This window comes from Conger conger, chromosome 7 (assembly GCF_963514075.1).
Source record: "Conger conger chromosome 7, fConCon1.1, whole genome shotgun sequence".
In the NCBI taxonomy this organism is placed as follows: Eukaryota; Metazoa; Chordata; class Actinopteri; order Anguilliformes; family Congridae; genus Conger; species Conger conger.
Window position 1 is genome coordinate 21,590,738 of NC_083766.1, and position 26,604 is coordinate 21,617,341.

Sequence of the window (26,604 nt, forward strand, 5' to 3'; positions counted from 1 at the left end):
TTTCTCACGGTTGACTAGAACTCAGATGTTGTCCTCCAAAGCTATTATTATATTATATTATATTATAGTTTCTTGACCAATGGTTGTCCCAATTTGGAATACCCAGTTGTGTTTATGGTCCGTTTCTGCAGTGCAACATCTTGCTAGCCTTGGCTTCTTTACTCTGCAGCCAACCACATGTAAGCTGCACAGTTAGTTTCCAATCCCTTACTGTTCTCCTCTTTTCTCTTTTTTCTTGCCCCTAGTTCCACCCATCGGGAGAGGCTAGGAAAAGATGAAAGAAAAATAAGTTAAGACGGGGAAATCGAGAAAATGAAAATTGAATTAGGAAAATGGAATGTCCTTGTTCCTTCAAACATCAGTTTGAAGCCTCGTCAGTTACAGACATGACAGATGGGGAGAGGTAGATCCACAGGTCGATCATTTATACGTCACGCTTTAGGACAAAATACTTCCGCAAAGGATGCGCTCACGTTTACTCACAAGAAAGGGGGTTCTTAACTTCTACTTCAAGCTCCTAGAAGGAACATTTACTGGGTTGGAGTTTTCTTAAAGATGGCGGACCTTGATCAATTTGGTCAGGAGCAGGTAAAAGATAAAGGTGATTGGAATGAGCCCAGTGTTGGAAGAAGAAACATTGTGTAAGTTGGCTCGGCAGCCTACAGAGAGTGCATATGCATAGGGCCCAGAATTTTGCACTGATCAGATCCAAACACATTCTTTGTGTCTCTAGTAGTAAAAATAAAACATGGTGAATGGACCACATTTATTTCGCGCTTTTATCGAAAGTGCTTACAATTAATGCCTCTCATTCACCCATTCATACACACACACACACTCACACACCAACTGTGCAGGCTACTGTGCAAGGCAACAAACAACTCATCGGGAGCAATTGGGAGTTAGGTGCCCTGCACTAAGCTACTTCGACACACCCAGGACTGGGGATTGAGCTAATGTGGCATAATGTGTCTGAATAGTAAGTCATCACACACAGCAGCTGTTCTAATGGGACAGGCTGTAAGCACACTGAAATAGACATACTATAACTTAACTGTAGGGTTTTGAAAAGCACTTTAATTTTTAAAGCCAACATCTGCTCTTCCAAGCCCAGTTACAAAAACAGTTTGGGTTTCATTATATTTTTGGCAGTTGAAAGGTCATATTCTAAGGACCTGTGCCAGGTGTTTTTCTTTAAGGGGGGTGAGAATTTCAGGAGCTAGTTTTAGACTTGCAGCCGTGAGCTGGGATCGTACGTACGTTTGGGGTGAGAGATAATGCGGAGCTGGCAGCGTCTCATCCACAGCTGCCTTCACAGTCACTGGCTCTCTCAACGTCATTGATCAACCCGTGCGTGCTAAAGGCGGCTCACTGGCTCCTGCTGGAGCTTAGTCCCTAACGGCTGACCCTTGCCAGAAGCCTGGAGACTGTGTGTGACCTGCAGTGTACTGAGAGCTGACATCCACTCCAGAAACGCTGCAGTGGTCTTGTATCAGATTGCAGCAGACCAGGGTAAAAATACGTCATGTTTTTGGATTCAAATATTTTTCAGCTTGCCTTGTGTATTGGGACCTATGGTTGGCTCAATTGCATCAGGCAAGATCAATTGAGCGGAGAAAAGTCTTTGATTCCAAAACAATTATGTATTAGACCTTGATCTGGATCGCAGGCAGGAGATATCCCAGGGTGGCTGTGACCCCCCGTGGTCTCCCTACTCCCACAGACACAGATACGCCCCATGTGAACTTCTGCTGTGCGTCTTTTTAACTCCACAAAGACACAGCAGCCCTGCCTCGGCTAGGTTTTGGAGTTGCCATGGAGATGCCACTGTTTGTCTGGAAGCAGCAGTCACAGTTGTCTGTGGGAGCTCAAACATTGAGTTTACCGATGCCATTGAGCGGTGGGTCAGCCGGTCGGTCAGACAGAGAGGCTGCTTTGCCCCAGCCCACGACCCTTCACACCCCCGTCAGTTGAGCTCCCGAAATATCTGACCTGACCTGACCTATGGCCTCCTCCAGACTGCATCACTCTCTCTTTCAATGTCACGCCAATCTACACACACACACTCTCTCTTTCTTTCCTACACCCTCTCTCTCTCCCCCAATCTACACACACACACTCCCTCTCTCTTTCTTTTCCAACTCTCTCTCTTCCATCCCTCTCTCTACCTCTACCTCTGCCTGTCTGTCTGCACTTATAATAATAACAATGGACTTGAGATCATGAAGAGTAACAATAATATAATGACTCGAAAAGGTAATGCATAATACATTGTTGAAATTATTCATTTGAATAATTTAACACATTTCTGGTTTAGGAACACGTCGCCCCCTTTTACCAAAAGAAGTCTAATTAGGATAGAGGACAGGACGTCTCATAATTATCATAATTATTACCAAAGAAATGAACTCACATACATAAGCTCAGAGCAGTACTCCTCTCACTGGGCTGATTCAATTTGTGGCTTGGGAATGCAGTTATGCTGCTCCAGGATGTTTACAGAAAAATGCTATATCAATCCCAAATACTGCTACACAATAGCAATGGCAGATAGCACAATGACACATACAGTTGGCCAAGTCTGAAGCAAGACCAATCAAATATTATATATTATATCTCTTCAGCCTCCTCAATGACCATCACTCAAGACTTCTCAAGCTGCTGTTGTCAACCTCATTGTAAACACAAGGTGGCAGCAGTGAGCTTTACGTTTGGGTTCCATGGTCCTCCGGAGTTCAAGGCCCTAATCGGATGTGTCATATGACAGATGATTACTTATTGCATCTTGGGAGTCCTGAAATGGCCCCTCATCGCCTGGTCTTCCCGGAGTGTATGTGGATATGATTCATTGTGTGATTTGGATGTCTCTTTTTGTGGGGTGTTTTGGTAAGGCATGGCAGATGATTGGTGGAAGCTCATTAGCTGAAAATAAAATTTTATTGTGGTGAAAGAATAATATTTTTCAAAATGAAGGCCTTGTTTAAGGGAAGATGAAGTTGGGAGACCAAGGTGGGAGTTGTAAATTAATCTTATGAGAAATAGGATAAAGTTCATAGAATTATGGTCTGGGGACATTAAATTAATACAGAACAACTGAAATAGGGCCACATTTCAGTGTATATGAAAGTGTTATAGCTTATTCAATGATAGGCTGTTCAGCCAGTGCTATTGGAGGAGGTTAGGCAGTATCACCTTGGAACACATTCACGGTCAGAAGATTTACATGGAGCCGTCTACAGAGGGAATCAAAATCAGTCGCAATTCAGAGTTTGTTCGATTTGTCTCATTTGGATAGGAACATCAGCATCAAAGGGGCAACTTTAGTGTCAACATATAATGTTGATATAAAGAAATGTGTGTGTCTCTAAAATGGATCCATGAGGGACAACATTGAAAGAGGAGGGGGCAGAAATGCAAGATCAATTTGCACCATTTGACATTTGCTTGTTAAGAAGACTGCATTGAACTGCATTCATGACTGAAACAATTACATAAAGAAGATAAAATAAAGCTCACCGCAGTGAAGGGTAGTGGAAAGAAGAAGAGCAGACGATCAGCAAACTAAAGAACAGTACAGATCTGAGAAAGGGAAGAGCTGTCAAGACACTGTGACGAAAAGCACCTTTTTTCAGGACACACTTTGTGAAAAATATATATATTTAAAACTGCACCCACATGAAGAAAATATTTTTTTAAATCAAAAGAAACAAAGTCAAAATGCTTGTCCAAGAGGCTTTAAAACATGTGGGAGGCCAGCTGAGGGGCAACTGTATCGCTTAATGATCCAGTCAATACCATATAGCCTGGGAGATTGGCTGATGGATTGTGGTTCTGGTTCAGAGTGTAGGATACCAAACAACCTTGAGTTAGTGCAGTTTTAAAGATTTCATATGGGGAATATACAGTACCTGAGCATGTTAAAATCCAAACGATTTTTCCCCTGTAAAACTTACTCCAGTTTTTTGACCCAATGCAGTGAAGTTGAGCCTTCTCTGTCTCCTACAGCAGTCCCCTGATGTTACAGAAAGGTCACCCTGCAGAGGTGAGAACGTACCCAGAATTAGGACAAACATGGACGCCATTGTTACTTCCCAGGCTAAAAGTGGCCAATATTATCCTCCTGTGTGTGTGTGTGTGTGTGTGTGCGTGTGTGTGTGTGTGTGTGTGAGAGAGAGAGAGAGAGAGAGGGAGGCAGAGAGATGGAGGGAGGGAGGCAGAGAGAGGGACTTATCTACATCTGAGCAACATCTGATATCGATATTTCATTGTCAGTGTTGATTGTTGATGATATTTCATTTCAAAAGAAAAAGAGTGTTCCACTCTGGTGGAAGCCTGGCTTTGGTTATTTCTTCATTATTATTTCTATTTATATATTTTCTGCCAATGTATCAATCATATGTGCTATGTGTCATTCATTGTTAATGGCTTCATTGTGAATTGTTTTGGCAATATTGCTTATACAGTCATGCCAATAAAGCTTGGCACCATTGAAGCACTATTGAATTGAATTGAGAGAGAGAGAGAGAGAGATAAATAGTTTTGGAAAGAAAGAGAAGCAGCCATTTGAGAGTGAGACAGACTGTCAGAATCACTAAAAGCTCTCAAAGACTGCTGTTATCAGAATGACTGTCAGTCATTATTAGCCCCGGGTGTTGGAAGTACAGCCCCAGATCTTAACCGATGTAATGCTGTGCTTGAGAAGACAGGGCGAGAGCTACAATCACTTCTGTTAAAGCTGCTCAAACACAGCTGACAGACAGCATCGGAAGAATAAGAACAACCACACGCACATAAGCGCTCGTGTACCGAATATTATTTATCTCTCCGTTGACTCGGGGAGCATAATAAATGGTGTGCCTTTATCTCAGTCCTTTTTCAATTAGCCGTTTCTCAGTCTTTTTCGCATTATCGCGGTGATCCTTCCGAAGCCGGGCTCAAAGATGGATGACCGGCCATGGGCGGGAAGCATACCTGCATCACGGGAGCCGCTTCAACCCGCGCTCTGTAATCTGTGTTCCTGCGCTCTATCTTGTGCGATTTTTTTAAAACACTACGCCATGACAAGCTTGATTTGATTTATTTCTCCTTTATGTAACCATCTCTTCTGCGAGTGAGCCGCTGAGCGTACAGTATCTTTGGACAGTATCATGTGAACACGTGGAGAACATGCAAAGGGGCTCGAAACAGGAACCGACAAGGTTCTGACAAGGCAAGAGCCTTAATGCTAATGCTCAGCAGCGCTAAGCACCACCTACTCTGGTTTCACCTTCCACCACCTGACCTGCAGGTGTCTGGTTGGCCAGAGGAGTTGATGGAGATGTGGATGTGATCTCCACTCGCTCTCTTCACCTCACTGGCACTGTTCTAGATGGTTCTCGCAAAACTCAAAGCAGGATGAAAACTGACGTCAACCACTATATGGCCTTTGTCTAGTGTTTTTTTGTTGGGTTTTTTTTTTTTGCGTTTGATGTAGAAAAGGAGTGATCCATTGAAGTAAAGTCCTCTTGCAGCAAATCCCAGGAAAGATTCTCCAGCAAGAGAGAGAAAGAAAGAGAGAGCGAGAGAGAAAGAGAGAGAAAGAGAGAGAGCGAGATGTATCCTGTCTAACATTTCCTGCCCTTTTTTTGTTCTTTCTGTAAATGTTTCCCATTGGGTGGGTGGAGGTGTGGGCTGTGTTATAGTCTGTGCCTGATAGCGTCATTACCACTGCACTTCAGAGTTGAACAAAGGCTACTTACGGATGAGACAACACACTGGGGTACTGGAATACCCCGGGGGGGGGGGGGGGGGGCAGTGTGGGGGTGTGGGGCAGGGTGTGGCAGGATGGTCCCCTGGCTATCAGAAGACAAAGCTCAGAGCAACCAAAGCAACACTCTAATCTAAGAAAGGGGAGGAAGGGGGCTCTAATGGAGGAAACATGGTCAGTAAAATCTCAGGAAAATCAGGTATATCTCCAGCTACTGTGAGTCCAGGCTCTAGCTTTGACTTCCCTGTATCCCCTTCTCACAGGTTGCCCACACAGAGGGCTTCAAAAGGACTTGAAAGTTGGTGGTGCTCTCGAACTCAACAGAGAAACGACCAGGGAGGAAACGATCACCTTATCTGGGAATGAGCTCTATCAAGCTGTAGAGATTAAACAATAATAGAGAGAGAGAGTTTGAAAGAAGCAGAAGCAGCCATAAGAAACATGAGTCAGTTTGGAAACAATAGCTCCTTCCTCCTCCTCTCCTCCCTGGTGCCAGCAGAATCAAACATGGCCGAAGTGTGAATCTCTTAATAAATATATGGCACAGTGATCCCCCACATCAGACGTACATTTTTGATCTGCACATCACCAAGGCAACAGCTTAGCTATAAATGAGTGGTTACCAAGGAAAATTCAACCAAAATATTTTTTATTGGCTGTTATTGGTGGTTATGTAGCTGAAACCTGTATACTGTGAATAAGAGTTTCTGCATGTGTGTGAGCATGTGTAAATTTGTGTGTGTGTGTGTGTATGTGTGTGTGTGTGTACATGGACGTGTGTGTGTGTGTGTGTGTCTGTGGATGTGTGTATGTGTGTCCGCGGATATGTGTGTGTGTGTGCGTGGATGTGTGTATGTGTGTCCGCGGATATGTGTGTGTGTGCGTGGATGTGTGTGCATGTGTGTGTATATGCGTGCATGTGCATGTGTGTGTGTGTGTGTGTGTGCCTGTATGTGTTGATGTAAGAGTGCAACTGTGATCCAGAAATGCCTTCCCGAGTGGAGTGTGTAGAGAGGGGATGCAGTTGCCATGACGACGGGGGCTGAGTATTCAAAAGCAAGGGCCCGCCACGATTGGAAGAGAGAGGCAAGTGGGCGGGGCAGACCTGTAAACCCAGCATCCCGCCCTCCCCTGTCTCTCCCCCCGCCCCCCCCCCCCCCCCCCCCCCACACCTCCTCTCCACTCGCACTCCGGAGATCGGGGAAAGCGATAGAGACGCCACACTCAGAGCTAGACTTCCACATCCTCCCGCGGACTCGCACCGACCTCCAAAAGCACATCCAGCCTGAGCCCCCTCGCCTCCAACCGCGGCATGGCCACCATCACCTGCACCCGTTTCACCGAGGAGTACCAGCTTTTCGAAGAACTGGGCAAGTAAGTTACCGCCAGCTGCTGCTCCACTTTCCTTCTGCCGTAATACGGGGAGTGACACAGGTGAAAAACCAGCCAGGTGTGAGGGTTTTGTGCAGGCGACTGGCTGTAGCACAGAAAAAAATAGGGTCAGGGCTTTGTTCTGCTCAGATTAGCAGCACAGTTCTCCGTAGGGGATTAAGAAGGGAGCATTGATCGGATTAACAGTCGGAATATTAAATAAAGTTGTCATGGAACAATTTTTTCTTTTCAAGGCGCGTGGTTGTAGAAGCTTATACATGCAGGCGAGAAGGCAAGGTTATGAAAAAATGGAAAGAGAGACAAAGAAAGATAGGCAGTGGGAGTGAGTGTGTGTATCTGTGTGTGTGACAGAGAGAGAGAGACGGAGTGAGAGAGCGAGACAGGGAGAGACAGTCTAATAAATGAGTGAGAAAGAGAGGAGGGAAGAGTGAGAGAAAAGGGAGAGACAGAGCGTGAAACAGATAGAGAGATAGAAGGGGAGGAGGGGGGAACTCAGCCTTTGGTTAAAGTGGGAACAGGTGGCACTCTCAAACCGAGGAAACAAAGTCCGTCTCTCTCGCAGAAGGGATAATGCGCGTCTCCTCGAGTTCTGCGCGTCTCCTCGAGTTCAGCGCGTCAGAGAGCTCTCACTTAGAAGCTGTGGTTGCATTCGATTCATTGTGAAGGGCTGGAAACTGGATTATTAATGAACTGGCATGGACAGGGGGTGCTTTTCTGCGTATGATGAGCATTGTGTGTTGTGTGTGTGTGTGTGGGGAGTGATGTGTGTGTGTGTGTGTGGGTAGGGGGGGGGATGGTGTGTGTGTGTGTGTGTGTGTGTGTGTGTGTGTGTGTGTGTGGGTGGGTGGGGGGGGGGGGCATGTGTGTGAGTGTGCGGGGGGCATGGTGTGCATGTGTGTGTGTGTGGAGGGGTTGTGTGTGTCCATGTGTGTGTGTGTGTGTGTGGGTGGGGGGGGGGGGGAGGGGGGGTTGTGTGTATGTGTGTGTGTGTAGGGAGGAGAGGGGGCTTTCTGTCAGATGCACCCCAGGCCCAGTGCAGGTCCAGTGGAGTGGAATGAAGTGAGGAGGCTGGGCTTTAACATGTGATGACTTATGGTGAGGTATACGCACCCAAATCAGGCTGGCTTTTGTGCACATTCTCCTCTTTCTGATATGTGGGCTGCCTTTGGCTAATCATACCAGAACATCATTTCTGTTCGTTAAACATTTGCTAGTAAAAATGGCGGTGCAGATGTTCCTTCACTGTAATGAAAAGTTAACGGAACTGTCGTACTGCGCCACCTTTGAGCACATCTACTGCGCAGGTTTGACATGAAAGGCTCACTTTGTGGTTCTGATCGCTGTCTGTGTTGATGCAGGAGTGATCATGGGTAATGTGTGGGAGCTACGTATTGAGTGTGCTACTGTGTAGGTGTGATTGTGTGACTGCACATGGGTGTGCATTTGCATGTGAAGGTACGGGAGTGTGTGCACACAATTATGTCTGTATGTGTGTGTGTTTGTGTGTGCGTGCGTGAATGTATTTCAGTGAGTGTGTATTTGTATGCTTGTTGACATTTGTGTGTTATGGCATTGTGTGTGTGTATCTCGGTGTCCATGTGGCAATGTTTGAGTGTGTGTGTGAATGCATTTCAGTGAGTGTGCATTTGTATGCTTGTCAACGTTGGTGTATGTGCATTGTGTGTCTCTGTGTGTGTGTCTATGTGCATGTATGTATTTGCATGCCTGCTGATGTTTGTGCGTTATGGCAGTGTGTGTGTGTGTGTGTGTGTCTGTGTGTGTCTATGTGCATGTGAGTGAGTTTGTGTGTTATGGCATTGTATGTGTCTCCATATCCATGTGTCCAGGCCTATGTGTGTGCATATCTGTCTGTATTGAATGGATCTTTCAATGGTGTAATTTGTCATCCGCCCATCCCTTGCTGAAGAGAGCTCAACAATCACCTCAACAATCACCTCAACAATCACCTCAACAATCTCATCACTGAAAGAGCGAGCGGGCGAGCGAATGACCTTCGACCTCTCTGGCTCCTAGCCCTCGGTCCTCCCGCACACTTTTCCCAGAGAGAGCTGCTTACATAATCCTGTCAAGTGCAGTGCTAATCCCACACTCCAGTGTACTAACATTTCATAATTCAATATCAACTGTAGCAGCTCCTACCTGGCACATGGATCTCAGCCTCCTCTGTGTTCACTATCCTCCGTCTAAAGTCTCCTTCCAGATATGCTGTGTGGGGGACATTACAGTGAATTCATTTGTGTGTGGGTGTGTGCTGGGTGGCCTGTAGCGTAGTGGTTAAGGTAAATGACTGGTACACGCAAGGTCGGTGGTTCTAATCCCGGTGTAGCCACAATAAGATCCGCGCAGCCGTTGGGCCCTTGAGCAAGGCCTGTAACCGTGCATTGCTCCAGGTGAGGATTGTCTCCTGCTTAGTCTAATCAACTGTACCTTGCTCTGGATAAGTGTGTCTGCCAAATGCCAATAATGTAATATTATGTGTGACTGTATGATTTTTTTCTAAATCATTCGGCATCCATCTTTTAATCAAATACCTTTTCCTTTTTGAGAATTGCATTGTAAGAACAGGAAGGCAGCTGAGGTAGTCAAGATATGAAGTGATATGTGAGAGAACCTCTTCCTCTAAACTCCCATTGAGCCCACTGTGTTGGGCGTTTGTTCCTATTGACACGGTCCCGTCACAGAGCACAAGCACAGCCTTCTAATGTCGCAAAGCCCTTTTGGTTTGGTGCCAGCGTCCATTACGCAGGTCACGGCCTGCTCTCATGTAATCTCGAGAAATGCACAAAATGGTCGACGGTTAAATCGATTAACTGATCTGCACAGAGCCCACAGATTAGCACTAGGAAGTTCCTGGAGCCACAGCTGTTTTAATTGTATTCCTGGGAATCAGCAGCCCTGCTCTCAGGCGCCAAGTCCTTGGTTTTTTGTCCATTTCCTGGTTCTTATTGCCTGCCCTGACATGAACTGGGACAAAGAAAGGAGATGAACCACTGTTGCACTTGAGAGAGGGGAGAAAAAAAGAGAATTTAGGCCTTAATTTAATCTAGCTGGCCTGGAGTTCCATTAACTCTTTCAGATAGCTCATTATCTGTTTCTCTCACTCTGCATTATTAATTGAAGCTATGACCACAGTGAAGTCAAACGCAATAGAAATGTAGTGTTTGTCATCACGTTCTTATATTTGTGGGGAAACTATTCTTCCCATTGCAGGCTTTCAGTGCACTTGTCCACGGTTATGGTTATGCACATTATTGTATGTCACTTTGGATAAGAGCATCTGCCAAATGCCTCTAATGTAATGTGGTACTGTTGATTGGTGGGCGGGCTGGGTGACTATCTATCAATCTATCTATCCATCTTCCATACATCCATCCTTCCACCCTCTGGGCTTTTGCTTTGGCCCTATGTTCAATGTGGCTGCCCACAAAGCTAAAATCATAGTCAAGGTAAGAGTTTGAGTGAGTGTGTTCTGACAAAGTGTTCTACACCCATGGCGCTTAGAGCTGTCCTCCAAAATGATTCACACCCTTGAAAAGGATGAGCTGGGGCTGTGTAAAAATAAATACTGGCAATGATCTATATTGTTTGTTCAAAAACAGAGATTATTGTTTTATTTTATACAAATACAATCCACAAAGAAAAATAAAAAATAAATAAACATGCCATATCTTTGGGAACTGCACTATTGGCTTCCTGTTTCACTGGGGTACACTTATGAGATTACACACAGGTAAAATGAATGTGTCATCCATCACCATGGAAAAAAGCAAAATGGTTGTTGACCATCACAAGTCACAAACAACTAAATCATTAATTACAGCCACTATTACACTTTCCACAATTTGATCAATGTTTAAAAGCACTTGAGCCAGCCTAGAAGAGGCACAGTAGCAAGCACATATTTTCCCCGAACTGTGAGGCTAAGTAAAATCCAAAGGCCACAGTTGGAAGTCTACAGGACCTGGATGCATTTTTGGAAGGATTTCCAGAAAGAACGCCTCTGTTGAGGGCAATCGACAAAAACAACCAACTGAACAACCAATTTGCTAAACAGTGTTGATCATGCACCAGCAGTGGATTTGGCATCTGAAGAAGGATATTTATGTTGAAAGGGACAGTGAAATATGGACCTTGATGATACGGAGCTGTAAAGGTCAATGGAATCATGAACTACGTTTTGGCTAAAACTTGGTTCTCTTTGCCAGGAAGCTCAAACTTGGGTGTTTCAGAAAGACAGCGATCACGTGCCTACCTCAAAACCAATAATAAATAAATGGTTCCATCTCTAGATGACTGTTTTGCTGTCATCTCAGTCTCCAGACTTCAACTGGGTAAATAAATCTGTGGTTTGAATTGAAAAAGGCAGTCCATAAGTGAAGACCAAATATCATTGTGACAGGATAGCCAGCGCCGGAGTCGACAGATGAGGCCAGATAACTTATGAAGAGAATTGTTCTTCTTTTTTGGATATTTACAATGGAAAAACCAGGACACGTCAGAAATAAGCAAAACAAAAACTGCACCGAAAAAAAAGAAAAGAAATAGGCATAAGTTGCCAGGCTATGTCCAAAGACCTTCTCTCTCAACCATCCTACCATACTCTGAATACATGGGGGGGCCATGGGGCCTAATGCAGCCTTAGGCTAGCTGCAGCCCCACCCTCTGGGTAACCTCAACTCTAGCACTATTCAAAAACTAAACAACAACATATTTCTCACCAAATAAATTAACCAAATAAGCAAACCCAAAATAACAAACATATTAAACTATTTTCTCTCATGCAGACCACTCAGTGTCGATAAATTTCCCGTGTTTGTCCATTAAAACACCCCTGTCTTGCATTTGGGGATTTTCAGACATTCGTTGCTTACGAAATACCGGTAGGGCTTTCCCTGCATTCTAAAACGTTTGTTTGATGTCAGTTAAGGAAATGGTGCTTAATGACGGTAAACCAGTAATGCGGTAAACAGGATGAAGACAGTGGTGACAATGCAAATGGAGATGCTACCTGGTGTCACAGCTGTGACAGTCATAGAGGAAAAGATTCCGGCCAATGTATTCATTATGTCTTCATATCATTGCGAAATGAGTGTGCACAAAGTACTGAAAACAGTGTACATATTTATGACGCGATAGATTAATGTATTAAATTAATATATTTTCTAGATTTTTCTAGATCTTTTATTTAATCTTTGCCATGGGTGTAAATCATTTTCTTGGATGTCCACCTTCTGTAAAATTCCTGAATCAGTATCAGAGTAAGATCAGTGATGACTAAATGTAATCCTTTCAACTAATACCGCACTATGTTCCAGTCTTCTCTGCTAGTCTTCTCTGCTAGCACTGATTTCATGGATTTCAACTGGTTCCTGACTTTAGCTCTCCAGGAATAGAGTTTTAAATCCTAAATGAATGGAAAAATCTTGACAACCCATTGGGCCATTAATCCCTGGGCTTCATCCAATCAAAAGACCAGTTTTCACAGCAATTTTCTTGGCATGCGTCAATTTGCACATATTTTTCTCTCGCTTGTTTCCCAGGGGAGCGTTTTCAGTGGTGCGCAGATGCGTGAAGGTGCTGTCAGGACAGGAGTATGCAGCCAAAATCATCAACACCAAGAAGCTTTCCACCCGTGGTAAGCCTTGAATTCTGTCACACATACTGGTTCCAGCTTGCATATTATGGGTTGCCAGGTTGTAGTAATAGAAGAGTGACTTTGGCTGTTTGAGGCCAGGCATGACTCTCGATAGCAAGAAAAATCTGTTGAAGAGCCATAGATCTTTTATGTTGCAGCTTACTGTTGAGTTATTTTGCTGTTGGAAAAGCAATACCAGGGCAAGTGAGAAATTGTGTCTTAATGTAAAGCAGGGAAGCGGTATTGGGCCAGCAAGGCTCCATAGACCTCACCAGGGATGGGTCTATCACCCACATTGACTGATTTTTATGAACCAATTGAAACTGATTTTGCTCTAAAGAAAGAAAAAACATATAGTTTGTTCAATCATTCATCCAATGTTGTTCACAGAAGCCAACCCCACAAGGTAAGTTTTTAAATTCTGGAGTAAGTCTTACGCTTTTAGGTTCCATGTTGGAGATCAATATTTAAGTGTGTATATTGCAGATGTTTTTTGATGTACAATCACCATCAACGTAGAAGATAGTGGTCTCTTAAGGATTTCCTCTGTAAAGGGGATATTTTGCTGCATTAGCCACCATCTAAATCTCTCCGACAATGGAGTAATAAAATCTGAATGGATCTGAATATTTAACTCTGTACAAAATATTTATGAAGGCATCTGACCATAGAAAAAATCCTACACATCATGACAGGAAACACAAAATAGATAGTAATGAGCGTAAATTGGAGCTGGTATGTACAGGTATGTGCATTTTTCATATGTAACACAGTTAAAAGGTGTTTTATTGTTATTGTACATGCCTTGATAACCACAGAACAAGAAGCTGCTGTTTGACACGCCAGAGGGGTTTTGCTCCACTGACTCATTTTGCCATTGTAAGCATATTAGAGCGAAGCCGTCCTGTTGAAGTGGGAGCTTGATTATTTTCTTCCCTGCCATCTGCCAGAACTGTTGGACCCCTTTCTTCTCCCTTTGTATGAAGTGCGATCATCCTCAGAGGCTATTAAGGGGATTGGTGCGATTCACAAAGGCCTGGATTCAATCAGAATTTCCCCTTAACTTCCCTTGCAAATGATTGCAAGTGTACTGAGTTTGTAATAATAGGAAGCACACTGGTGTGTAGAGTAATTGAGTCCAGGTCTAAGTCATCTTGGGCTGGTATATGTCATGAACTATCTTAAAGGCAGATTTGAGCACTTTAACAGCTATGGAAGGGCTGACATGTACTGTTCCTGGTTGATATGAAATTATCCTACTGTAGCTTCATCCATCTCAAAGTCTGTAGTTCAATAGTATTGTATCCTAACTGTCATTGTGCTTTCATTATTATAAAATCGATCTGATTGTGGACTAACGTTAGATTTAGTCTGAGTGTCACAGCTTGTGGCACATGACCAAAATAAGAAATGATTCTTATTTGTGAAAATATTGTTTTATTGTGTGCTTGTTGCTATGGCTTTTAAAATGTTTAGTTCCTACATTCTGTTAAAGAACATTCAGCAGCGAGGCAAGACATTTCAGATTCAGATTTTATATCCGAAGAAGAGTTAACATTAATAAAATGCAAGAGAATTTAAGAAAAAATATACTGAATGCAACTTAATAATTAGTTAACTGAGTTACTCAGTTAACTTTCAAAGGAGTTACTCAATGTGCAACGTGAATTTGTTGCAAAATTAAAAAAACCTTTATGGGAAAGTTTGAGGGATTAGAGGGAACTTGAAATAAATAAAAAAAAATGACAGTGCGGATAGAAAATGGGAGAATATTGCAATATGCCTGCCTAGGGGTAGCTAAAAGGCTCTTTGAAGGACCAATTTCATATGCTGCAAATAACAATGCATATTGCTTTTTTGCAGTTGAAAAATGACAGCCAAGAAGAGGTTATGTCATTACAACTAAGTAAGGAACATTACTTTGTAAGAATAAGGATATCAGTCGTATCATAAATACTTATTTTATTGAGAGATGTACAGTACCAGAGAGGAGCTTACAAAGATGTATTCAGTACTCAGAATGTCTTATTGAATATTGAGATTCAAGATGGAGAACTGATCCAGGGAAAATGATTCAGGGAACAAGAGACCTGTCAGTTTAAACACACTATAGCTAATGTCGGACTTCTAACGGTCAAGATAAGAATTGCAAAGATAAGAATCATCCTCAAACCACAAACCCCCCCCCCCCGCCCCCAATGTTTTGGCACAGTGTGTCAGTCCCTGAACTGTATATTTTGAAACAGTGAATTTAAAGACTATAAACACAGGCAGAGGGTGAGTCAACATGTAAGTGAGCATTTGTAAATGACAGGGAAAGGATTTACAATGGTCTTGTAACAATGTAACAAAATCTTGCCTATTGTATCTTTAACTTGCATCCCATGTAAAATACTGAGCTGTGTCTGGTGGAATTGTTCCAGCATCATGAAGGACCGCCAACATTGTTACGCAGCGGTGACATAGCCAGAGATATTTATATAGTTGGGACTGCATATGACAAGATAGGACAATATTATCTAAGTGGGCATTCAAAATTTGATATGATGGTTTGGCAAGGGTAAAAGGCTGGACCAGGATACTATGTAGTGTGTGTCTCCCCCCTGGGGCCATCGATCCCTATGCAGTCGTTTTGCAGAGGAAGGCCTTGCCCTATAAACCTTTGGACTTCTCTGAGGAAGTTACAAAGCATTTTTGATTTTATAAAAGGTTATATCTAATTGCACTTCCAAAAAGCATTTGTATAAAGTGCCACACGCAAGGCTGAAGAATCACAGGAATTATTTCTGAACGGGTTTGGAAGTGGCTCCAGGGTAGAACACAATGGCTGGATAGATCCTGAGCAAGGCACTGTGGGAAGTGAAGTCTGACTGGATCAGAGCTTTTTCTTATAGACATAAATGATCTCATAGGGAAGGCACATTTGTTGCACAAATGGGGGGGTTGACCTAACAGCAAAATCTACCACGGTAATCCATGAAGCTTTAAAACACTATCTAGAAGTGAGTACAAATGAAATACATTAATGTAAAGTTGTGCATGTTAAGAGTAGTCATTTAAGGCAGGGCTGCTTTATGGAAGAACAAAACCTAGCGGGGTCTAAGCGCTGTAGCGGTAGATGCTGTGACATATGGCATCGTAAAGCAAGGTACTGATTAAACAGAAGGAAGCTCCAGTGGTATTCAATGCATTTGTCAGCCCACACTTAACGTATTGTGTGCAGTTCTGTGCACCACGCTCCAAGAAATATAGAGCACCTCTGGAAAAGCAGGGCAACGAAATGCCCTAGTACGATCTGTGAAAGTTTAAAGGAAAGACTTGAGATACTTAATCGCTTCAAGGTCCATAAAAGGAATATACTAAGTGAACTACAATATATGTCTTTTTCAAGCTGGATTCCGTCAGTAGAACAAGGATGTATGTCTCTCAGAGTTGTCAAAGTGTGAAATAGCTTGTCAGGTCATTCAGCAGCAACAGGGACCAAAGTGTTCTTTATGGCCAGGCTTCAGACAGTGTTTTGGGTGAATGATGGGTGTGACCGAGCGAATGGTGTAGAGGGTCCGAATGGGCTAAATTCTCGCCAATTTGTGCTCCTATGTTCTTATCTCTACTCTTCTGCAGATGGATGCACGTGTCTGAAGGCTCTATTGCTACAGAAAATTAATTTGGTGCCAACCGCTCTCTCACCCTGGTGAAATCTGTGTCAGGTTCAGTGTTTTTCTGAATCTGTTTTTGTCTAAGTTCTTAGCGTTTTCGTTCCTTCTTTCCCTCTGTGACCACTGTAGTCTGTCTGTCTTCCCAGGCATTCCCACTCATTCATCTCACCTGCTCTTCATTTAGTGTCTCCGCCTCCCATTCCTTATATGGATTTCTTTCCTGTCTTTCTGTCTTGCTTCTCCTTCTCCTGTCTTTCTGTTCAATCAGTTTTGTATTTATACCTTCTTTTCAGCCTCTCATTGCAAGGTCGTCTTCTCCAGTTTCCTGAGTCTTCCCTTGTATTCTTCTTCACAATTCTTTCTTTTTGCCACCCTGTTTTTCTGTTTGGGTTTTGTTTTTCTGCCTGGTTTTCACTCTCTGTGTTTTTGGTTTCTTTCCTTTTTGCTTCCCTGTTTTTGTCTGTTTTTCTGCTCCATGCTGATTGGGATTTTTTGTTTTTTTGTTTTTCGCCATTGACTCCATTTTAGGTCTTCCCTGTGCTTTTTTTCACCCCAGAGTTTGCGATTGGTTCCCCCTGCCTGGGTTTCTGACAATCTGTTGATATGAAGAGTTTACTAACATGTCCTAACTCTCTTTAATTCTGCTCTGAAAATAATAAATACATAAAGAGACAGTGGAGGTAATACCAGCACTGAGAAGACTAGGAAGGCCATAACATACTGTTTTCATGTAAAGTCACACAGCTGAAATCAGTGAGCCCCTGCTGTAAAGTCCAGCTATGCCAGCTCGAAATTGAGCTGATCTGGGTATGAGCTGGTTAACCAACTAGTGCCGGTATGCCACCTAACCTCCTATTGCTCCCAGCGAGCTGATTGGCACCTTGCATGGCGGCCTGTCTCTGTTGATGTGCGTGTCTATGAATGTGTGAATAACAGTCATCCATTGTAAAGCAAATTCAAATTCAGCCATTTGTAATGGGGTATTGACATCTTGAAACACATCCCACTCCACAAGAAAGACATGCCTCAACACAGGGGAATGCTTATCGCAGTACCACTGACATGGATCGCGCGTTGTAACATCTCTATTCTGGGGTGACTGGCACACAGGCACCTGTCACAAGAGCAGGTGAATATTCCGGAGTGGAGCAGGGCCAATCGAGGGCGTTTGGTGCCAGGGATAAATATTTGAATCCCTGTTTTTAGTGCTCAGGGCGAGCGAGCGGGACTGGGGGGTGAGTCAGCCTTTGGGGGGCGTGGTTGGCACAGTGCGCCGTATTCTGCATTTTAACACATTTCAGGGATCTGAAAATTCACCAGCAAATAAATAAAAAATAAATACGAATGTCTCCGGGCAGTTGCAGTAGCATATCAATCTTTGTTAGGGAGAAATTCTGTTGAAAAGGCTTTAATTTTTTTTGGTGTAATTTATTCCGTTCCCTCAGAAACCATTTCGTCTTGAATGCATTGATTTTAGCCGGGCCCTGATATATAGCTATAGAGAGCTTGAGGTATATTTCCAGGGTTTTTTAATGGAAAGTGTGCTTTGTTAACTTTTTTTTTTTTTTTTGCTTTTTTTTTTTGCTTCCGGCAAAATAACAAAGAGAATCTATAATAAGAAGTGTGAAAAGGTATAATTGCATATGCTGCTTAAGGGTTTTATACTCTGTTCAGTTCATTGGTCAGTCCTTTACCTTGAGGTCTGTATCTCCGAGGTTCTACTGTGTTATTAATCTCAATTAGCAGACATGTCATTCTATAACAGTAGCAATTAAATTCAACATGCATCTAACGAATGCATGTGAAATACTGGAGAGTTCACTTGGTATCCTACTCAGGGTGCCATTAAAACATGAAAGTAGCAGGTTAAGGAAGTAGCTATGACGCTTTTAGCCCCTTACAGACCATACCCTGACCTGAGTATTTGTGTCACGTGTGTTAGATCGACTGAAATTCCAAAACTGATGTAGGCACGTGTCTATTGGATCACCACCGGCTCCAAATGCCCAAAAGGACCCCCCCCCCCAAAAAAAAAGAAAAAAAGAAAAAGAAAAAAATTAACATTTTAGTTATGTGTTGTTAGGCCGCAGGTGTTGAAGCTGAGTATGCATTCTCCTTCTTCCCTCCTACCTTGATCCTTGTTCCCCAGCTTCATTTCACTTTGTAAATGCCTTTCAGGCTTGTGAAATGCATTTGGGCACTTGCTTTGGTTTCCATTATTTATTCTCTTAGCAGTCAACCTTATGGAGAGGCAATGACAGTGACAGTGCATTGCATTACATGGCTGGCATTTAGCAGACACTCTTATCCAGAGTGACTGATAAGACTTCAGCATTTTTACAGTGGAAAAGAATCGATTTATACAGCTGGTTATATACTCTGCAGTTCAAGTTCAGTGCATGGCTCAGGGATGCAACAGTAGTGTCCTGCCTGGCCATCAAACCTGCAAATACAAGCCCTGTTCCCTGCTCACAATACTGTATGGCCACTTGATATGACTATCATTTTCATGTAGTTGAGGCTTCTGTTTATGCTTGTCTCCGGACTAACTTGTTTTTTTAGGGAGGGGGTGAGACAGCTGAAGCTGATTGGTGGGCAGCTCGGGGAGGGGGTGGGACAGCTGAAGCTGATTGGTGGGCAGGTCGGGGAGGGGATGGAACAGCTGCAGCTGATTTGTCAGGCAGGTCGGGGAGGGGGTGGAACAGCACTGCTCCAGCGGCAGGGCACAGCTTTCAGCTGTTCACACCTCCTACACACTGCTGATGAGCTAAAGACTGTGTTTGTTTCATGTGATACATACTGCACACACACACATGTACATGCACCCAAGCATATAACAGATATACACATACATGCATGCACGCACACACATGCAACACAGACACACACACAGACATGCATGCACACAGACACACAAACATGCAACAAACAACACACACACAGGAATGGTGGCAGCAACAGCACATTCAATTGGTGTCCTTTTGATCGATCAATCGCTCGAGAACTTGAGAACTGGACAAAGTGGAATCTTTGTTGCTCCTGTAATCTCTTCATTTGCCGCACTCGTTGCCATTGCAACCACATCACACACGCGTATTTGCCAACACCACCACCCCCTCTCCCAAAGAAAAAACCGACAACAAAAAAAATCCCAGTAGTTGGAGCGGCTGACATTGTTTCCATGGCAGCTGGGGACTATGTTCATTTTAAAATGTTTTATTGCTGCATTTTTCTTCATCAGTAACTCAGCGCGTTTATATTTCATCATAACACATCTACATTTGAACAGCATTATGCACCTGATTAGAATGATGAAATGTGTAATATGAAGGCATTCTCTCTCAAAAGAGATGCTTTCTCCAGCCCCTGTCACAAAAACAGCATTTTTCTTTTATTCCTCTTGTATAGAATGGGACTGCATTGACATTGGTAGCAGTGCTACCAGTCCAGACAACAGACAGTAGCCAGATTTGTTCTGAAGGCAGAACTCTTGATTTAAATGTTATATAGTTCTAGATTTAGCTTGTTTTGTTTGCTTTTCTTTCATTGTTTGGGAACATAAACATGTAAAACTATATATTTTTTGTTACCTGGTAACATTAAAACCCTTTAATGTCCTCGCCGAGTAAAGAGCCATGGAAAACATATGACATGCTGTACCAAATGGTCAAGCAGAACATTAAAGGGTTAAGTGTGGGCTGCCCAACCCTGTTCCTGGAGATCTACCGTCCTGTGGGTTTTCACTCCAACCCTAACAAAGCACACCTCATTCAACAGTTAGTGCAGGTCTGCCCAACCCTGTTCCTGGAGATCATGTAGTCTTTCACTAACCCTAACAAAGCACATCTCCTCAATGGCTAATCTCATTGAGCTGCTAATTAGTAGAATCAGGTGTGCCAAGTTAGGCTTGAAATGAAAACCCACAGGACAGCAGATCTCCAGGAACAGGGTTGGGCAACCCTGCGTGAGCCGTTGTATGAGGTCTGCTTTGTTAGGGTTTGAAGCTAGATCTACAGGAACAGGGTTAGGTAGCCCTGGATTAGATACTGCCTGACAGTAGCAGTACTGATTTGAACAGGAGCTGATGGGACCTGCCTCTCTCAGAAAACTTATCCACCCTGACACAAGTCTCTCTCAGGCTGCCAGGCAGAGGGGAGAGATAACTCTTAATGGAGTCTAGCGAGAAGCTACGCAATGCCTTGGGGCAAAGGCCAACCACAAGCTCAGCGAAGCAAGAATGGTACAAAAGATAAGTGCAGAGATAACAAATATGCTATTTTTTCATCTCCACATCCCTCCCCTCCTCTGTATGGCATCGTACAGGATTTGTGTCTGTGATAGAGGAAGGTTGCTTCCTCTTGCTTGGTGGAGAAGATTCTCGCCAGAGGTGGTTTTCTTATGGTCAGCTTTAAGGAAGTGATTTCCTCCTCAGTTACAAACATCAGCAGGCATCATGAGAGGATTATTTATATCAGTACAGAGAGACGGTTTAGCTTTTTACCTGTAAATGGTATGATTTAATTTAATAAATGGTGAATAATAAATAATATAAGCAAGATAAGCAAAGCATTTGGGAATAGAGAAGACGCATCCATTTGTATTATGAATATCCATTAAATGTTCTACACCCTTGCAGTGTTTTGTTTTAGGTCGTGATATCCATAAGAAGACATTTAAGTACCAAAAACTATCCAGTAAATCTCTGTCCAGTTTTACATGTCTATTCTCCAGCGCTGCTGAGGTTTACCAGGTACAGGCTTATTTAGTGACTGTGTCTTTAAGGCTCATTGACATGAATGAACCTCTGTTCCGATTGGCTGGCTAGCTCAAACGAGCTGAATGGCATCTGTGCCGAGCGATTGGATTTGTTCAACTACAAAGTGGTCGTGCTGAAGCAAATGAGAGTATCAATGCGTGGTCTTTACAAGGGTTGATCTTTTGAAGACATGAAGAAGAGTAACAAAACAAGTGTGTTTTCCATGTATTTTGTTGGTGAGCTCAGTTTCAGGCAGCTGTTTGAAGAGTGGTTAATGCTGGAGATAAACCAGGAAAGCAGCTTTCTGATTGGCCGGGGGCATGAAAGCAGCTTTCAGATTGGCTGTGCAGTGATGACTGCAGCTCTTTTGATGGACTGGCGCTTCAGCTTGACTCATGATAAGAGGGCGAAAAATAAAAAGCAGGGTTTGCAAGGTCATCTGCTCGGGCAGAGGAGAGATGAATCTCCCACTCTCATTGGCTGTGTGGGAGTAAATGAAAACCTGAGAAATAGAACTGCAGGTTTGACATTGTATTCAGTTTCCTCTGGAGTTGATGAGCAATACCTTTAACAGGAAGCAGATAGGAATGTCTATGCTAAATGCTAAATCCTTAACTGAACCCTTGTGGTCAATGGGTACCAGTTTCATGGTTATGTTCATTGCTTTGTGATACTTAGGGTTATGTATACCACGTTTTCAGATCTACAGTACATCCATTTGAATGAAAACACATTTCTTTCATATCAATAATCTAATGAAGACTGTCTATCACAATGTATTGACAATTAGGAGGCAAGAATATAATTTAAATTTATTTCTATACAATGCCTTCCCTAACACCTTTTCTGTGGGGAATTTTTTCTCTTGTGATTAAGTGAATTAATATTGCCCCTTGCAAACATTGAGCTACGAAGCCGGTATAAAAATGCTTATATCGGGTAAGCAAGTAAGACAACAGCCAACATATCAGTAGAAGAAAAGCATTTTCTATTCTTTGTATTTTACCACTGTCACTTCCAGTAGTTTTCAGGTAATTTATCTGATGTGAAGTCAAAATTCGGTTTTGTGGTTGAGCACTATTAGCTTTTAGTGCCTGTCACCCTTGCTTGTTTGACTCAACCATTTACCCCTGTCTCCCTTTCACATTATATTCTGCATTAACACTGGGTCCTGCCATTGCCTCTCTTTATCTCTGAGGTAATTCAGTCTTCACTGTAAGCAGGTATTTTCAGTGGAAAGAGAAAGCCGATCACATCATGGGGAACTACACCTTTACCGTGAGAATCCTGGCAGCATTTGGTTGGGGATGGGGTTGTCCCCAGTAAAGGTGTGTGTGTGTGTGTGTGTGTGTGTGTGTGTGTGTGTTTGGCTGTGTGCGTGTGTGTGTTTCTGTGTGCTCCTGTGTGTGCGCCTGTGTGTGTGTGTGTTTGGGTACGTGTGTGTGTGCCTGTGTGTGTGTGTGTGTGTGTGTGTTTGGCTGTGTGAGTGTGTGTGTTTCTGTGTGCTCCTGTGTGTGTGCCTGTGTGTGTGTGTGTGTGTGTGTGTGTGCGCCTATGTGTGCCTGTGTGTGTTTCTGTGTATGGCTGTGCATGTGCGTATGCATGTGCACATCTGTGCATGTGAGTCTGAAACAAAAGTACTTCTCAGTTCAAAATAATTTAGGAAAATTTACTGTTTTTTTTGTTGGTAGACTGCATTTTTACTTGGCTGGTCTGTGCTGTCACCTGACATTTCCTCAAACCTGATGGTCTATGATGACTAGCAAGATTGGGAAGATATCGTGGCCAATCAGAGTGCTCAATACAGCATCAGGCCATCCCCAAGGCATGTATACTGTCGCCAATCATAACTCATCACATTATCTTTCCGTCTTTTACCACAGATATAAAATATGCCACCATTATAAACCTGTGGAGGTCAGTCCCCTGTGAATTACATTATATGGCTTAAATACAAACCTTGAATGATTTGTTTCTCCATTCATTGCAGTTAAAAAGAAAGATTAATGAATTTTAAAAAAAGGAAAATATTAAAAAATATAATGTGGGGCGCCCATGGGCTCAGATGTTCACTCGGTGGAAGACTTTAATTATATTCTTATTTTATCATTAACACAATACAATCTTGGTAATACCGAGTCAGTCAAACGCTCCTGTGTGGGTGATCTCGAGCTTTTACATGAACCCACCTTTCTGAATATTTATGAAGCAATAACTCCTGCGTATGGAGCTCATCAAAGGCTTGTTCAGCCACGTAGTGCCCTTTTGAAGCTCGGAGCTGAAGTGAATAAGCCGAGCGTTTTTCTCCGTGTTACACTGAGGGATCATTTGCCTTGCTAAAGGGAAGACGGAGAGCGAGAAACGGGATTACATTTTCAGGCGTGGCGCACTGTGCATTTATAATACGCAGATAATAGGCAACAATTGTCTTACAGCAGATGATCAACGGCTCCCCCTGCCTCTGTAATGGAGTAGTCATAGGACATATGCACTGCAGAAAGCACCGTCACCACTCTGAAGATATCTGGAGCTGAAAAGGGCCTCCAAGAGGTGGGGTCAAGACCAAAAAATGTTTATCTCCCTCACTCCATCCTAGCTCCCTCTCCCTCTCTTCGTCCTTTCTCACTCTCCCCCTCTCTCCCTCTCCATCCTCTCTCCCTCTCCTACTCTCTTCCTCTCTGGCTCATATTTCCATATTTGAAGTTTCACTCCTCAGGCTGTAGCAGGTGGGCTCAACTCACTGCTTCTCTTTACTCTCTCCCTCTCCCTCTCTCTCACTCTTCCTCTCTCTCACTCTCCCTCACCCTCTCTCTCACTCTCTCTTTCTCTCTCTCTCACTCACCCTCTCTCTCACTCTCACTCTATCTCACTCTCTCCCTCTCTCTATCTCCCTCTCCCCTTTCTCTCCCCCTCACTCTTTCTCTCTCTATTTCACAGTTCAATTCAAATTGCTTTACAGCCAAGCCATGCCTTTGCTGTGTATATGGCCAGCGCTTAGAAATGAGTAATATTAGCAAGTGGTGTAATCTTACAGAATGGATGGATGGATTAAACCATTTTAGGGGTCATAAAAGATAGTGATAGTGATAATGATAATTTGTGCTCGGGGAGAAAAGAAAGCAATGCATAAATTGAGTGTTCTGAATAACACTACAACAATGATAATAAGAATTGAATTGTTATGATTATTACATAAAATGATCATGTATTTTGTGTAAGGCACATGTATCATTGATGTGAAAGATACCATAGCATGCTGACAGTGTACTGCTAGCAACCCGCTATTCTAGCAAACATGGGAGTAAACGCCACTCTCCTTTCTTCTTTGCTTTTTCCCTCCCTCTCTCTCTCTCACTCTCTGACTTTGTCTTGCTGCATCAACCTGAAATGCACTAGCATACCAGTCATTTTCTCATTATAAAAAAAAAGAATTTGTTTCTCCTTCCCTCTCTCAGAGCATGCAAAGGCCATATTATAACTGTGCTATTATTAATGATACGCTTACATAAAACAAGAAAACCAATGTTGGGTTTCGATCTTCCAAAGTGAAACAGGGTATACAAATATTATGTCACTGTATCTAACTGCACTTCATTCTTTATTTAAGACAGTTTGTGGTGGCTCATGATACGTTGAAGGACACCATTTTCAAAATGCCATGTCAACCATACAACAAAAAGGTTATTAAAATGTTAAATATCATAATACAGCGGGCTGCTGGGATGGCCCATGGTGTCATACAAACCTATTTCTGTCTCTGATAGGCAGTGACAGCATTGGGGCACACTGGTGCCAGGAAGAAGCTCCCCGTAGCTTGGATGAGAGCCTTTTTATGAGGCACCAGTCAAAGCCTGCAGCCGACGGCGATTATAGCCCGCTCTCACTGATTAATTATCACTGCAATCGCTGTGTCACTGTCCATGCTAAGCCTCTGTCCATGCTCAGCCACTTCAGGCTACAGCCGCTGTCCATGCTCAGCCACTTCAGGCTACAGCCACTGTCCATGCTAAGCCACTTCAGGCTACAGCCACTGTCCATGCTAAGCCACTTCAGGCTACAGCCACTGTCCATGCTAAGCCACTTCAGGCTACAGCCACTGTCCATGCTAAGCCACTTCAGGCTACAGCCACTGTCCATGCTAAGCCGCTTTGGGCTACAGCCGCTATCCATGCTAAGCCACTTTGGGCTACCTGTGTCACTGTCCATGCTAAGCCACTGTGGGCTACCTTTGTCACTGTCCATGCCACCACTGTGGGCTACACCCGCTGTCCATGGTTTTGACAGTGTTGTGCGCAGGGAGAGGTGACAGGAGAGAGAGCCGGAGAGAGAAGGAGACAGAAAGTGAGAGGGAGGGAGATATAGGCATTCTATTATATACATGAGTACTGTACACAAGATGGTGTAGGACCATGGGATGAAAAGGTTTGTTTTGTATTATTAAGGCAATAGGTTATATATTCAACGTTAGCTTATCTTGGAGTGAAATAGCTATTGATGAAGTCAGTTCAGAATATGGGGAACTCATTTGTATCCATTTTGCTCAGGAAATGTATTCATTTGTACCCAAAAATGATGGCGGGGCCCGTCGTTAGGGCCGGCACGACGCTCCGGGCTCTGCCTCCTGGTGCGGTACTGCAGTGACCCTGGGAGGAGAGTGACCCGCCACCCTTTCCGCCGTACCGCCACCCGCCAGCGCAGCAAACCACGTCTCCATAGCGTTGCAGGAGGCAGGGTGTCATCGGCCGTCTGACGCCCTGTCAATCACACGTCACCCACTCTCAGACGGGAAAGAGTCCATCTGAGTCATCATACACTGTGTCTTCTGCTGTCTGTGCATGGGATAGGGAGAGAGAGAGAGAGAATAAAGAATAAGAACAGAAAGTTCATGTCCATGTTTTCTACAGCAGTGGTTTGTAGGATGCTGACTGTCATCTTTCCATCATTCAATTCAATCATACATGTGCACTTTGCTATCCTTTTATCTTTTTTCTGACAATTCAAGCTTCGTGAATCTCACATTGAGCACTTCTGTGTGTGACATTTGATGTACTTTTTGAAGATGCGTTTTGACTTCTGGCTTCTGAAAAGGTTGCAGCAGAAAATAGGTTGCCTCATGAGGTGGGGGCAAGCTTCTTCATACTCTTCCAGTGTTATCAAGTTGGCAGAAATCCCCTATTTAGGGGCGGATTGTCAAGTTAGTGGATGAAAGAAAGACATTTTGGCTAGATGGCATTTTTGTATGCTTCGAGCTACTTTCTCAAGCTTTCATATGTAGTTTACAGCTAGCCTCTTGCCTGAAACATTGCTAAACTATTCATATGCACATTGAGTGATTTGTAATGTAGTCCCATTACAGAAAGCACGAGTTGCACTAATACACACACATTTTTCTTTTCTT

At 43.4% G+C, this 26,604-nt stretch overlaps 1 protein-coding gene across 3 annotated transcripts in view; it reads left to right on the forward strand.

Moving 5' to 3' along the window:
- The first annotated feature begins 6,952 nt into the window (after window positions 1-6,952).
- Window positions 6,953-26,604, forward strand: part of LOC133133959 (calcium/calmodulin-dependent protein kinase type II subunit alpha) — an 88,626-nt gene continuing 68,974 nt past the window's right edge. For all 3 annotated transcript variants that reach the window (XM_061250278.1, XM_061250279.1, XM_061250281.1), the window contains exons 1-2: window positions 6,953-7,120; window positions 12,700-12,794. In XM_061250278.1, the coding sequence (XP_061106262.1) occupies window positions 7,059-7,120; window positions 12,700-12,794 (157 nt within the window). In that variant the 5' untranslated portion in view covers window positions 6,953-7,058. The remainder of the gene's footprint in view (window positions 7,121-12,699; window positions 12,795-26,604) is intronic.